The sequence below is a fragment of the Onychomys torridus genome, chromosome 8, assembly GCF_903995425.1.
Source record: "Onychomys torridus chromosome 8, mOncTor1.1, whole genome shotgun sequence".
NCBI lineage: Eukaryota > Metazoa > Chordata > Mammalia > Rodentia > Cricetidae > Onychomys > Onychomys torridus.
The window spans coordinates 71,529,112-71,543,579 of NC_050450.1; the positions used below are offsets into that span (position 1 = coordinate 71,529,112).

General features: G+C 50.7%; 2 protein-coding genes across 2 annotated transcripts in view; one reads left to right on the forward strand and one right to left on the reverse strand.

Moving 5' to 3' along the window:
• Positions 1-1,663: 1,663 nt before the first annotated feature.
• Mmp28 (matrix metallopeptidase 28) overlaps positions 1,664-14,468 on the reverse strand; it is a 20,964-nt gene continuing 8,159 nt past the window's right edge. The window contains exons 3-6 of the mRNA XM_036195272.1: positions 6,385-6,630; positions 5,808-5,957; positions 5,325-5,492; positions 1,664-4,725 (exon numbers count right to left, since the gene is read on the reverse strand). Coding sequence (XP_036051165.1) covers positions 4,331-4,725; positions 5,325-5,492; positions 5,808-5,957; positions 6,385-6,630 — 959 coding nt within the window. The 3' untranslated portion in view covers positions 1,664-4,330. The remainder of the gene's footprint in view (positions 4,726-5,324; positions 5,493-5,807; positions 5,958-6,384; positions 6,631-14,468) is intronic.
• C8H17orf50 (chromosome 8 C17orf50 homolog) lies at positions 1,948-2,973 on the forward strand. The gene is made up of 2 exons (XM_036198060.1): positions 1,948-2,339; positions 2,419-2,973. Exons 1-2 carry the CDS (start codon positions 1,999-2,001, stop codon positions 2,663-2,665), a joined length of 588 nt encoding a protein of 195 aa, XP_036053953.1. The 5' UTR covers positions 1,948-1,998; the 3' UTR covers positions 2,666-2,973.

Sequence of the window (14,468 nt, forward strand, 5' to 3'; positions counted from 1 at the left end):
TGCACAATACCACTACACCAGCATCTCCATCTGTTTCCCTAGGTCTTCGCCTGCAGCCAGAACAAGAATGGGCAGTTTCAGATAATCTCAGTCACATTTAGAGATCCCTCTGTGACCCACCACGTCACCCACATTACAGGCTCCAGGATGAAGCAGCACTGTGAAGAGCTGAGCATGTGGACTGCATGTACGTGGTGCCCAGAGGTCACTTGCTTTCCTTCTTGCTGTGACAATACCTGACACAAGCAAGCAGCTTAAGGAAGGAAAGCGTTATCCTGGCTCCAGTTTGAGGGTGCAATTCCTTGTGATTGGGTGGCAGGAGCATGAGGTCACATGGTGTCTGCACCCAGAAAACAGATTACCTTGTTTTCTCCTTTGTATTCAGTCCCAGACTAGCCCATGGGATGGTGTCACTCATATTCAGGGTGGGTCTTCACACATTAGTTAGACCAACCTAGAAACCCTTTCACTGTGGTGGTTTTGTGTTCCCCAAAATATTGCGCACCCTAATAAACTTATATGGGTCAGAGACAGAACAGCCACAATATTAAACTTGAAGATAGGCAGTGGTAGCTCATGCCTTTAATCCTAGCATTCCAGAGACAGAAATCCCTCTGGATCTCTGTGAGTTCAAGGCCACATTAGAAACAGCCAGGCCTGGTGACTCACGCCTTTAATCCCAGAGAGTGATGGCAGAAAGTAGAAAGATATATAAGGACCAGAAACTACAAGCATTTGGTTAGTTAAGTTTTTAGGCTCTGGAGCAGCACAGTTCAGCTGAGACCCATTCGGATGAGGACTCAGGAGACTTCCAGTATGAGGAAACAGGATCAGCTGAGGAACTGGCGAGGTGAGGTAGCTGTGGCTTGTTCTGCTTCTTTGATCTTCCAGCGTTCACCCTAATAACTGACCTCAGGTTTGATTTTATTAATAAGACTCTTAAAGATTCATGCTACATTTCACACAAACTCTCTTAGGTGTTTTTTGATCCTGTCAACTTAACAGTTAAGATTCACGCACATGCACGAACGCACGCTCGCATGCACGTGTGTGTGCCTTCTTACCATTTACTATCAGTCTATTCAATTCCTAACTTGGGGAAAGATGGACAGTGGGCTATAGACATTGTCCTTGGTCTTTCCAGAGCAAACCCCAAGTGCCGCCCCCTCCTTTGCACTATAAATCCAGCTGTCCTGGGCCTGCCTATGTGCTAGGTGAATATCTGCTGATGGAATGGATACCCTCCAGGGAAGACCGGCTTAGTTTCAGCTGAGGAACTTGCTTCAGGCCGATCTGCTACTTGCAGTTATGATGTCAGTCAGCTAGAGAGGGGCAGTGTGGCTGAAATCCACTTGCAATTGGTCAAGCCTGAGATCAGTTTCTGGTTTAATCAGCTATGCCGGTCCACCCTGCCTCCAGTGACCCTGGGCTTCCTACCACCAGGGAAAGTCAAAACTAGAAACAAACATACCCAGGAGGCAGAGGTAGGCACATCTCTGTGAGTCCCAGGCCAGCCTAGTTTATATAGTTTATATGTCCTCGTCGGACAGAGATACATAGTGAGACTGTGTAATAATAATAATAATAATAATAATAAGAAGAAGAAGAAGAAGAAGAAGAAGAAGAATTACTTTTTAAAAAACAACCCATAAACGACCACCTATTGAAGTAGCAATTGATGTTTATTAACGTTGGGTAACCCTCCTCCTTCCGTGTTGGCAATATATGTCGTTGATTGCTTGCACAACAGCAAGCAGGAACTGTGTGCTTTACCCAGACACTATCTAGAGTCAGCCTCACAATCACTTTTGAGGTAGGTGCTACTTTTCCCGCTTCAGAGACGGAAAAAAAAAAATGGAGCTTGATGGAAGCGAGGTGACTTGCTTGGAATGCTTAGCAAGGAAGCTCAGGAGGGCGGGAACTTGGCCGCAGTCGGGGAATCTGGGACTCGGAAGCCGTTTGGCAGGCAGCAGCTGGACGGTGGCATCTCCCCCAGGCATGCTGGATTCAGGCTCCCCCTCCCCGCCTGCAGGCGTGAAGACCCCCCTGTGGAAGAAGGAGGTGGAGGAGCCCGAAGCCAGAGAGGAGGAGCTGGAGGACGAGTCTTCGTCGTCATCGTCATCGTCGGAGGTGGAGAAGCAGGATCCCGAGGGCACGGCGGAGGTCGAGGAGGACGCCCGCGACGCGGAGGAGCGCGAGGCCCTCTCGGTGTGCTACTGCCCGCTGCGCCAGGAGCCCAGCACCCAGCAGGTGGCGCTGCTGCGACGCTCGGACAGCGGCTTCTGGGGCTGGCTCAGCCCGTTCGCGCTGCTGGGTGGCCTGGCGGCCCCTGCGGACAGGTGAGATGCAAGCACCCGGGGCCGAGCTTTAGGGAGGAGGGCCTCAGGGCTACTGAGCACTCACGTCCCCCGCCCGTAGGAAGCGTGGTGCGCCGGAAGAACCGTGCGTGTTGGAGACGCGACGGCGGCCACCGCGCCGCGGGGTTTGTGCGCGCTGCGAGATCCTTTTCTGCAAGAAATGCAAGAGCCTGCATAGCCACCCGGCCTACATAGAGCACTGTATTCTAGAGCACCCTGACCTGGGTAAGGCGGAAGCCGCCAAGAGCTCTGAGTGCATCCAGTCCCAGCCTCTGCACCCGCAAAGCTCCAAACTCTTCTATCTCTAGTGCGTTCCACAGAGCTGTCCTTTCAAACCGCCGTCCTTGGCGCCTCCTTCCGGTGAAAAGGTCCACTGTCGGTTCACACCTGTTGTCTTGCCGAACTACAGCAAAACCTAGGCACTACTCCCCAGACAGTACCCAACATCTACAGCTCTCCTGACCCCGCCTCCAATACAGCCTCACCTGTATTCTTTTTCATGTCTTTCTGGCCAGGCGAACAGGGGCATCGCCTGGAGAAAAACAGCCTCGGGGTTCCCTCTGCCCTTTAAGAAAGTACCTCTTTCCCTCTAAACCCTCAATAAAGTCTCTAATCAGAGTCGCCTGAAGTAGAGTGGGGTGATAAAGATGGGACCCTCCTTTCTCTCTCCTGAGTACAACCCAGAAAGCAGGGGATAGCAGGGAAGTTCCTCCATGGTCTCCCCAGGACTGGGCAGTACAAAGTACTTGCATCTAAGGGCAGTCAAAGGCCATTCTGTCCACTGCACAGAGAAGAAAGGAGGGCACAGGGCCAGCAATGCCTCTGGGGAACTGTGGGCTGCTCCCCTGCCAAATCGTTCTCCCCTCCCTGAGAGCTGGCTCTCGGTGGTCACTGTGTATGTGTGTGTGTGCAGAGGCATTGGTAGGTGGAGGGGGAGGCAGGGTGGGATGGAGATCCAGATGCTAAAATTAATACCAAGACTGGCTCAGACAAAAGGGGAAAGCTGGGGAGCTGGTTCCTTCTCCAGGAATCCCAGCTATTCTTGGCTAGACAGCATGAGCTTCGGAATGCTGCTGCGTGTGTGGCCTGGAGAATGGGGCCATTGAGAGCAAACAGGCCTCACCCAACCTGCAGTGCACTATGGAGGCTGTATTCCCAGTGCCTGCAATGGTCAGACCCTGAAGGGCCCTCTGCCATCTTCCTGCTGCACAAGACGTCCATCTGGAAGTCAAACTGGGTGAAGATGGTCTGCTTTTTGAAGACAGGTGCACCCCCACTCTCCATGACAACCATACACAGCTGGTTATCTCTTAGTTGGATATAAGAGTATGGTCCCTGTGTCTCAAGCACCCCACACTCATCTGCTTCTACTGAGAAGGGTGGAAAGATTCTGCCCAAGGAAGGCAGCTACACCTCTGGGCTGACCAGCTAGGGGTACTTCTTTATCACCCCAGACAAGAAGTCAGGCCTAAGAGGACCATGTTCCCTTCTGCTCTGCTTCTTGATCCAACAAAGGGCCTCTGACGGTGGAGAGGAGCCTTTGCCACATCCAAACTTGCTGGGCGTGGGAAGTAGGGTGAGGTCTCTGATGGAATAATATGCGATTTCCCAAGCACTGAGCCTGAAAGGCATAGAAAAGAAGGTCCTGCAGAGTGGTCCTCACCCCCAGTTGAGTTGTGCATCTTCTCTGGTGGGACTCAGCACTACGGGCATGAGACTGCATTTTCCTCAGAACAGATGTCTCTTCATCAGCATCAGGAGTGGGAAGGAAGGAGGTCCTTGAGGGAAAGGGCTATGGAAATCCTATTTTTGTTTCTCCTTCGACCACGGGGAATAAATGCAGATTTCCTGCTGAAGCCAGTGCTACTGAGAAGTTCATGCGAGGTTCAAGGCTTCCTAGACAGGCCCCGCCCCTCGGGCGCGCGGGGGGGGGGGGGGGGGGGCAACCACTGTTCATTCAGTATGGGGCGCCTTCAGAACAGGGCACCTCCTGAGTTGGCATTCCAACAGCCCATCCAGGGCAGCTCTGTGGCCCAGCGGCCGGAGCTGGTCACCCGCAGTTTGGCTTGGTCCAGGTGCCAGTAGTGGTCATCTCTGAAGAAGACGACGGAGCCATCTGGCCTTGGTAGGGCGCCACTGACCTCCTCAGGGACCCCAGCCCAGTCCCTCAGGCTGCGAGGATAGTAGGGCTCCACTTGCTTCCCGCCTCGAGTCAGCACGTAGTAGCGGGTGCCCTTGAAGAGGACAAGGCGGCGCAGAGGCGGGAAGAAGAGAGCTGCGTCCGGGTGTCTGGGCAGACCTCCAGCCCGGCACAGTTGTGAGTTACCCCACACAGACTTCATGCCCTGGAACCTCCAACATCGACTCCCTGTGGGGCATTAAGAGAGCCAGGGTGAGCTGGAGGCGCTCACTCATCGGCCTCCCACCCCATCTCTGTCCCCTTAGTCCTTACTCTTTCTTAGAGCCCAAGACAGTTAGTTCCCCTTAGAGCCAGTCCAAGTGTGGCTAAGAACCAGGAGTACACCTTGGAGGGAAACCTGTTATGTTCTAGACTCCCAGCAGGTGCCAGCAGAGAGCAGACGCTGAATGAACCCATTTATCCCAGTCTGGCGAGGGTATTACCACAGGTCCAGATGTGTGCTGCCCACCCTTCAGTCAATGCCTTTTATCCGACTTCCTCATCACACCTGAGTGTTACTTTCCCTCTCCAAAGGGTGCAAGTTCCAAGAGCTAAGTGGCATGCCAACCTCACATGACCAGGCTGCCAAGGCAGACACCTCCAGACTTTCTGCTGACCTGCAGACTGGAGATCAGTCCTCCCCCTACACGTTTCCACACGGGACAACCTGGGCACTTGCTGCTCCCAACTCCAACTGTCCTGGGCCACAGGTTCAACAATGAGTTCCACCCGGGACTCATTGTTGGGGAGCATCTCCATCTCCATCTCAGCTGACTCAGGGCTGATACCTTTGAAGAAGTAGAAGTCTCCATCTTCCAGCGACACTGCAGCAGCCTCAATATTGGGAGGCAGCCCAGGCCACCTTTTCTGTAGGGGACAGGGCTCTGAAACATTGCCGTCAGTTGTGACTTCCCAGAAGTGGCTCCCTTTGAAGACGTACAGTCGCCACTGTCCATCTGTGAGGAGGAGATGTGAGGAAAGGCCATTGGCCTCCTGCTGACTTTGGGGGAGGCTGCTGCTCTAGACCCGGTCTTCTAGACAAACTGAAGGTGGGGCGCACAATGGGGATTAAGGGAAGCAGCAGTTCTGTGCTGGGCCTGAGTTTGGACCCCCGTCCCCGCCCCCAACTCCACCCTGGAAAGCACGTGATGTGATTCAGGATATTTACGTTCTTGATATCTCCATTCCCTACACCATGTAATTCAACTGTGGGACCGCTAGAGATGCGGAGGAGGGGAAAAAGACACCAGGCATAGCTGGGACCATCTTACCTACAGTGATGGCATCGAAGGAAGAGTGGCAGAATTTAGGACCTCTGGTTCCGGGGCGTATCCTCCGGGAGTTGTGAGGGTCCCAAGCCTCAAAGTCAATGAATAGCTTTCCGGGGAGCTGGGTGGCCACTGAGCGTCCCAGAGGCTTCCCTTACAATCCAAGAAGAGAGATAGCAGACATGGGTGGGCGTATATGGAGGGCTCAAGATCCTTCACTCCACTCTGCCCATGATCTGAGACCCAGGAAGGAGAGGGGAGGGGCACATGCAGCTCTGGTTGTTTGGTTTTAGCCAAGAGCACACTAACCCAGGAATCTCCTCTCCCACCCAACAGCCCAGGAAAAGAGATAACACAAGATTGGGAGACCAAACAAAGGGTTTTGAGCTAAGGGCAAAGGTTTACACTCAGGAATTGCTTGGAACTGATAGAGAACTGGGGTAAAGCAAAGTCTGCGGATATTCAGATTTCAAGGGCGCCTGGGGCTTTAAGGACGGAGAAGGGTCGCAGCAAGGACGGGGAGCCAGGACTGAAGACCGTAGGGGACAAGGGTAGAGCCAGTAGCGGGCTAGGGGCTCACCATACAGGCTCTGCACCGCTAGCACGTCGTCCCAGCTGAGCAGGGCGTCGCGGCCCAGCTTCTTGTAGTAGGGCGCCATGAGCGCGCGCGGCGCGGGCGAGTGCGCGAGACCGAGCGTGTGGCCGATTTCATGCGCCAGCACCACGAACAGGTTGCGCCCGCGGCGGCGGCTCAGGGACCAACGCTCTTCGCTGTCGAAATGCGCTTCGCCCCGGCGGGGCAGGAAGGCGTGTGCCAGGGCGCCCCCTGTGAGCGTGGCACTGAGGGTTAGGACGAGCCGAGACCAGGGGCTCCCTCCCAGACACCGCGCTCCCAGGTCGGGGGTGTGTGGCTGTCATCCACTAACTTCCCTTTCCAGTCTGATAGATGCAGGAGTGCGAGAGGTGAGCAGATAGATGACTAAGCGGTGGACTCTTAAGGGAAGTACACTGTAGACTCAGCTAGGGGTCAAACTGCCTGGGCTCCAACACCAGATTTACTATTTACTAGCTGCGTGAACTTGGGCAGACCTTAATCTCTCTGTGCTCAGCTTCCTGATCTGAAAATCGGCATGGTAATGAAAAGCTTCTTCCTCCCAGGAACGTGCGTGTGTCACACTTGATTCTTAGAACGGTGCCTAGGCTAGGCACTATTAATATTGGTTACCCCTAGAAGAGGGATGGGAAGGTTTTGTGCTGTTTCCTGACCTGGGTGCGTGGTGTGTTGTGTTCAGGAGTCGGCAAACTTAACACAATGTGCTTCTACGTGTATGCACATTTTTTCTTTCTTTCTTTCTTTCTTTCTTTCTTTCTTTCTTTCTTTCTTTCTTTCTTCTTCTTTCTTTCTTTCTTTCTTTCTTCCTTCCTTCCTTCCTTCCTTCCTTCCTTCCTTTCTCTCTCTCTCTGTCTCTCCCCGTGTGTGTGTGTGTGTGTGTGTGTGTGTGTGTGTTGCAGGTGTGCTCACCTGTGCAGGCCACAGGTAGATGTTGGGATGTCTTTCCTCAGTCACTTTTCCACCTTTAAAACTTTTACATTATTTTATGAGAGAGTGTCTCTATGTAGCCCTGCCTGTCCTGGAACTCATTGTGTAGACCAGGCTGGCCTCTGCCTGCCTCTGCCTTCCAAGTGCTGGAATTAAAGGTGTGCATCACTACACCCAGCTAAATTATTATTTTATTATGTTTATGAGTATTTTAGCTCACATGTATGTCTGTGTACCACATGTGTGCCTGGTACCCTCAGATCCCCTGAGGGGGCATCAGATCCCCTGAAACTAGAGTTACACAGTGAGCCAGCATGAGACGATGAGATCCAAACTCAGGTTCTTTGGAAGAACAGCCATTGAGCATCTCTCCAGCCTCCTCTACCTCTTTTTTTTTTTTTTTTTTTTTCTCTTTGAGACAGGGCCTCTCATTGAACCTAAAGCTTGCTATTTTGGCTAGATTTTCTGGCCAGGGAGCCCCCAAGATTTTTCCTATCTCCATCCCCCAGTGCTGAGAATCTGAACTCGGGGCCTCACACTTGTGCAACCCTGAGCCATCCCTCCAGTATCACAGCCACCAGAGTGCTGGGGTTACAAGTGTGTGACACCACACCTGGCTGGTGTGTATGGTTTTGTATAAACACACATATCCTTGTGTTCCTGTCTTCTGCCAGGGTCCCTCTGTGGGCCTCTCTCCCTGCCATCACAGGAGTGAGCAAAGGAGTTAAGCTCCTTGGCGAGTCTCACAGGTGTATAGCGGTCCCCGAAGACATGATTAGATAGGCAGCTTTCAGGTCCACCCCCTCGTATCTACCTACCTACGCTAAGGCACATGACCCTGACAGAGGTTAGCCAACAGCACTGTGATAATGTGAGCCCAGAAGGCTCATCATTGCGAGTCCTTCCAGCTCTGCCGTCTAGGAGCCCTGCTGACAAGGTGGAGGCAGAGCCTGTCAAATGCAGGAGGAATTCGTGTTTTCTGGACGCACTTCAGCACTGTCTGCTCTGCTTAGCTCTCCCTGGAGGGCATGAATGGCCCATATTCAGACCCTGAAGGCCAGTGCGGAGTACAGTGGAAGATGGCTTGTACTGCAGAGGAAGCCTTCAGGCTTGCAGGCAGACAGAAGCAGCTGTGGCTGCGATCTGTGAGGCATTTGTGTGGGTGCCAGGGTAAAGGCCTCTTGCACTGGTTGTCTGGGGGCAGGGAAGGAAAGGGCTGCTGGTGTCCTCTGGACATCTAATGAGAGTCTAGTATGGAGAACGATAGAAGCACAGGCCTGTCTAGAAGCAGGCAGACAGACTCAGAAAGTTCTCTCTAGTGAGCAGAAAGAACACACGCCCAGGCCACCAGCACCAGAGAATGAGAAAAAGGCATTTTAAGAATTTGACATTTTATATTTCCATAACAGCACTCAAATATTATGATGTAGATCATCTAGATTTATGGACTTTCACACTTGTGCACAACAATACATCTTTAGACATTTAAAATGACATCCAAGAAGGGCCTCCCTGCTACTGCTAGCTCTCTGAAGTGCTGGGCAGGAGAAGGTAAGAAGGTTAGACTCCTGCCTCTGGAACTGTCCTTAACCCTTTGCTATTTTTCTGTGCCTCAGTCTCTGCCAAGGTGAGAGAAATCCCCCACCTGCATGGCAGAAAGAGCAGCAGTGGGGTGGATAGGTAGCTGCTGGACAGTGGGGAGCAAAGGAATCTTACAAGACCCAGACTAGTGGCAAAGCACCAGACCTCATCATTGCCCTGATGATGGCATTTCTCCCCCTGTTTTCCCTTTTCTGAGGCTTGGCTTGCATGTCTGAGGGACTCTGAGCTCCAGCCAGGGTCGCACCTTTCCTGCTTTCCTGAAGGTGGTGCCAGGCAGTTCCTCCCTACCTTGAAGTTCAAGCAAAGCGTCTGTCTCTCTTCCCTGGTCTCTATCTGCCTGCTCTCTCTCCCGGGGAGCCCAAGGCTATATCTAAAGGGAGAGGAAGCTGAGAACCTTGCCCTTTGGGTGATTCACCCTGCTTTGACCTAAAAACCTGTGCCAACATGCCTGGCCCATCTTGAGTAAGGAAGGGGCCACGCTCCTGGGGAGTCATCTCTGAAAGTCCCTGGGAGTGGCTGTGGTCCTTGAGTAAAGTCAGCATGCTCACAGGATCGGCCAGAGGGGTGGGACCACTGCTCTACAGGAGCTCATCCAGCATGGGTCCCTACTTGTCATAAGAGGGTGTGTGTCTAGCTCAGTCTGTTTAGTGCCTGAGGGAAGGGAAGATTCTGGCCATTTCTGAGCAGGGTAACTAGGCAGTGAAGACCCGAGTCCCTGGTCTGAGAATTGGGTGGATCCCTGCTGCTGCTGTGTCTGCTGCTGTGTCCTCAGGCCAGCTATTCCCTGGGCCTCCATTCCTCTTCTACAAAATGAGGGGCCGGATTAGATCCCTAGATACATCCGACCTTCACTGTCATTGTAGATAAATATCTGCTGTGTATACTCTGACAGAACTGCCTGACATCAGGTGGAAGACCACTGCCTGACCCCACCACAGCATCCCCACATTCAGTAAAATGCCACAAGAAGGAAGCTTCAGGGGAGCCATCCAGCCAAGAATGTTATTTTAACTTCTGCAGTCACAGGGACCTTTGCCAGGTGACTCTAGTCGCTGGCCTCTAAAACACTCTCTGCATCAGTTTCTGAAGCAAAAGTAAAGCAAAGAGGGTGGTGAGGTGGCTCGGCAGGTAAGGACACTTGCCACCAAACTGGACAACCTGTTTGATTCCCAGGACCCACATGGTGGAAAGAGAGAATCGACTCCTGCAGGTTGTCCTCTGACTTCCACAAGTGCATAGTGGCACACAGTGCATGAACACACACACACACACACACACACACACACACACACACACACACATACACCCCAATAATAGTAATACAGCATTTAAAAATAATTGCAAAATGACAAACTCATGCAGAAATCATGTTTTGCCCATGGTATAGGCCATCTATCTTTCTTCTTTCTCTTGTCATTTTCTTCCTTCCTTCCTTCTTTCATTCCTTCCTCTGACCCCCCCCCACTTTTGATTTGATTTTCGAGGTGCTGGTTGCCATGACACTTGCAGCAATCTTTCTGCCTCTGTCTCTCTCAAGTGCTGGGACCACAGATGTGTGCCACCACACTCGGCTCTATGTCATAGTCATTTCACGGTTTCTGTCTCCACATAGGTGCACTGTGGGTTCCACTTATCCCTTTAGCTATTAGCCAAGTTAAGCTATTAGCCAGGTTAAGATGTAAAGGACAGCAGCTGGTGTCCTTTCTTAACCTGCTCTCTATGTAAAGAAGTTTCTCTGGTAACCAGGAGCACAAACAGTCCTTCACATCTGTGGAGCTTTCTAGACATTATGCCTCTTTGAACCTTACAACCACCTTGCAAGAACAAACCAGAGCAGATGAACTTATTCCCATGTTAAAGGATGGTCAGTGCCAGGGGAGCACAGTGGCGAGTTGAAGTGTCCCAGTGAGTAGAACCAGTGATCGAATCTAGACTCCCTGACAACTAGCTCAGGTGTTGTGCTGACATCTGATTAGTGATTCTGCAGCTTTCATGGAGGAGGGGGAGTTGCTCTCCCAAACTGGACCTGGGAGCAGTGGCTCTCTACATCAGAGATGAAACTGGGGTTTTCCTAGTGGGGGCAGGGCAGAGAGGAGAAGCTGCTTGCTCAGTGGACTCTGTGGTTGTCAGATGGAGCCCAGGATGGCCCTTCTCTTCATACCCTAGCAGACCACCTGACAAGACACAGGTTCCCAACTATATTGAACATGTTCCTTCAAAAGGCCGACACCTGCTTCCAGAATGCTCTACTTCCCTGGCTCTGGGGGACTAGGGAAGGTCTTGCGGTAGGATCAACCCTGCCCTTCTCCTGTGGATTGGACCTAGGCTTTCCCTTCCCATCTGGCTGACGCCTCTCACCCTTGCCTGAGTCCTGTCATTCACAAGGTTCTGTCTGGTGGCGGCAGCGGGGGCAGGTGTGTGTGTGGGGGGTCGTGGAGGTGAGCCTAGATAACATCTGAAGTATTCTTTTTTTATAATATTTATTTATTACGCATATAGCGTTCTGCCTGAAGGACAGAAGAGGGCACCAGATCTCATTACAGATTGTGAGCCATCATGTGGTTGCTGGGAATTGAACCTGGGTCCTCTGGAAGAACAGTCAGTGCTCTTAACCACTGAGCCATCTCTCCAGCCCTGAAGTATTCTTTCTTTCTTTTTGTTCTTAGGCAAGATGGAAACCATTGGCTAGCTAATCTCCATCAAGATTCCATCTTATTCCATCCCTTTCTTTAGGGACTATGTCTCACTCTGTAGCTAGGCAGGCCTTGAACAGATCCTCTTGCCTAATCCCCCAAAGGGTTAGCATTATACTCTTTCTAATGAACAATTACTGTTTGTGTGGACATAGCCCTTACTAGGCTTCTGGGGCTCAATTCAGGGTGCCAGATAATGCCCTAGCCAAGACTGAGTTTAAAGGAGCAACTCAACAGGTTCCCCTCATTGGTGTCCTGCTTCCATCACACAGCTTTTTACTAGATTTCTTAGTCCTCAAACTGGGTTGATGAACGCTTTTCCACCAACTGGGGTCCCCTGAGACTCTTGGGACCTCTCCTTATACTTCTATTCGTCCTTGACTCATGAGTCACTGTGCTGAGCTCCTGGGAATGGCTTCCACGCCCAGGCTTCTGATTTCTGACTCATAAGAAGTCAAATGAATGGCCCTGGGGTATGAGAAAGAGATACTACATCTTGGCATGGATACTCCACAGAGAGTCTCTGGAGAAATAAAAAGTCCAGCTTCTTGTACTGCACACTAGGGGTGGCTGTGCAGATATGGGTAGGTCACTGAGTGGAAGGTGGGTCCTGGAACCACTTAGTAGTCTGGTTGTTGTAAAAAGACCCAAACAAAGCTAAGGGTAGATAGATAGATCCCTTAGAACACTTTGTTGTCCAACACAGGATAGAACCTGGCTGGGAATGGGGGCCAGGATGTGATGTCATTCATTAACCCAATCTTGCAACTCAGTGCTGGGTACTCTTCCTGGAGTATTGTGAGTAGCTCCTATTTTCCTAAGTGGACAACAATGCACTTGTTCATAACGCTTTGGAAGCAGTAAGTCTCTTCCCAGGCAAAACCCACCCTGGAAAGCTCTCGACATTATCACTCTGCACACAAAGGAAACACAGACCCAGGCACACTGGATACAGGAACAAATGTGACAATCTGAGAACACAGACACATCCAGATGGGCATGGCCAACAGTCCCAGCACTGGGGAGCCTAAGGCAGGAGGAACACAAGCTTGAGGCCAGCCTGGGCTACAAAGCAAGACTGTCTCAACAAAAACTCCAAACTAAACAAAGGTATAGACACAGATATCTGGCCATACAGGCAGATGCTTGCAAACACACACACACACACACACACACACACACACACACAGAGAGAGAGAGAGAGAGAGAGAGAGAGAGAGAGAGAGAGAGAGAGCGCTACATAGGCACAGGCAAATACCAAAGCTAAACAACATTTGAGCTAGAGAGAATCTTAGAAGTCTTTCAATTTTTTTTTTTTTTGAGACCTGTCCTGGAACTCACTCTGTAGACCAGGCTGGCCCAGAACTCACAGAGATCTGCCTGGTTCTGCCTTCCAAGTGCTGGGATTAAAGGCATGTGCCCCCACCGCCTGGCGGCTTTCAAAAATTTTATCTCCTGATTTTACTGCAGCCCAGAGAAGTGAAGGAATTAGCCATGATCACAGCTTATTTTATGCTTTCTTTCCTTCTACCTTCCTGCTCTTTTCCTACCTTCTCTAGATTGTAAGTCTAGATCACTGATCTAAAACCTTCTTAGACCAGGCATGGAGATGTATGCCTTTAATCCCAACATCTGGGAGGCAGACACAGGTGGATTTCTGTGAGTTCATGGCCAGCGTGGTCTACAGAATGAGGTCCAGTATAGCCAGGGCTACATTGAAAGACCCAGTCTCAACACCCCCACTCCAAGAACATTTTCTTGTACTCTGTAGGCATTTAAAGCATTAAATTTCACTAAGTGAGTATTGCTTTAGCTGTATCCCTAAATACTGCTGTATAATGTATTTTCCAATTTTTCTTGTGATTCCATTCACTTGTGGGCTATCTTAGTAAATAACTCGCATGCACTTGAAAAGAATTTGTATTCTGGGATTTTCAGGGGGTATTTTTCCAACAGTATCGATTAAGTCAACACAGTTGACACTGTTGCTCAGGCCTTCTACATCTTTAACCATTCTTTGTCTTTTTAATTTACTATTTGTAAGTGTGTGCACATGTGTGCACAATGCCATTGGCATGCATGTGTGGAGGTCAGAGAACAACTTTCTAAAGTTGTTTCCTTCCATGGGGTTTCTGAGGGTTGAACTGAGGTAGTCAGGCTGCCAGGCTTGCTCAGCAAGTGCCTTCCCTTACTGAGCCACCTCAACATTCTGATATATAAGAATCTGTGCTGAGATCAAACCCAAGACCCCACACACACTATCCCAGCACTTAACCACTGCTTCAAATGTTCAGGGTTTTTGTTTTTATTTGTTTATTTTATTTTTAAGACCTATTTTATTTTTTAGGGTCACTTGTAGCTTTGGCTGTACTAGAACTCGCTGTGTAGCCTCGAACTCATGGAGATACACATGCCTCTTCCTCCCAAGTGCTGGGAATAAAGGTGTGTGCCACCATGAGGTCATTGTTTTGTTGTTGTTTTTAAAGTATATTATTCTGTTCTTTGCTTTGTTTTGGTTTTTTGAGACTGGGCTTCTCTGTGTAGCCCTCGTTGTCCTGGAACTTGTTCTGTAGACCAGGCTGGTCTTGAACTCAAGAGATCTGCCTGCCTCTGTCTCTGAGTGCTGGAATTAAATGTGTGCACCACCACACCTGGCTTTGTTCAGCTTTTTATTGGATTAGAGATGTTCACACTCTCCACAACATACCACACTTTAGGCAGGGAATATTATGCCTGTAGTCCCAGCTTTGGCCTGGCTGAGCTACATAGTGAATCTGAAGGCAGTCTGGAGCGGCACAGTGAGACTTTGTCTAAAAAGCAAACCAAAAA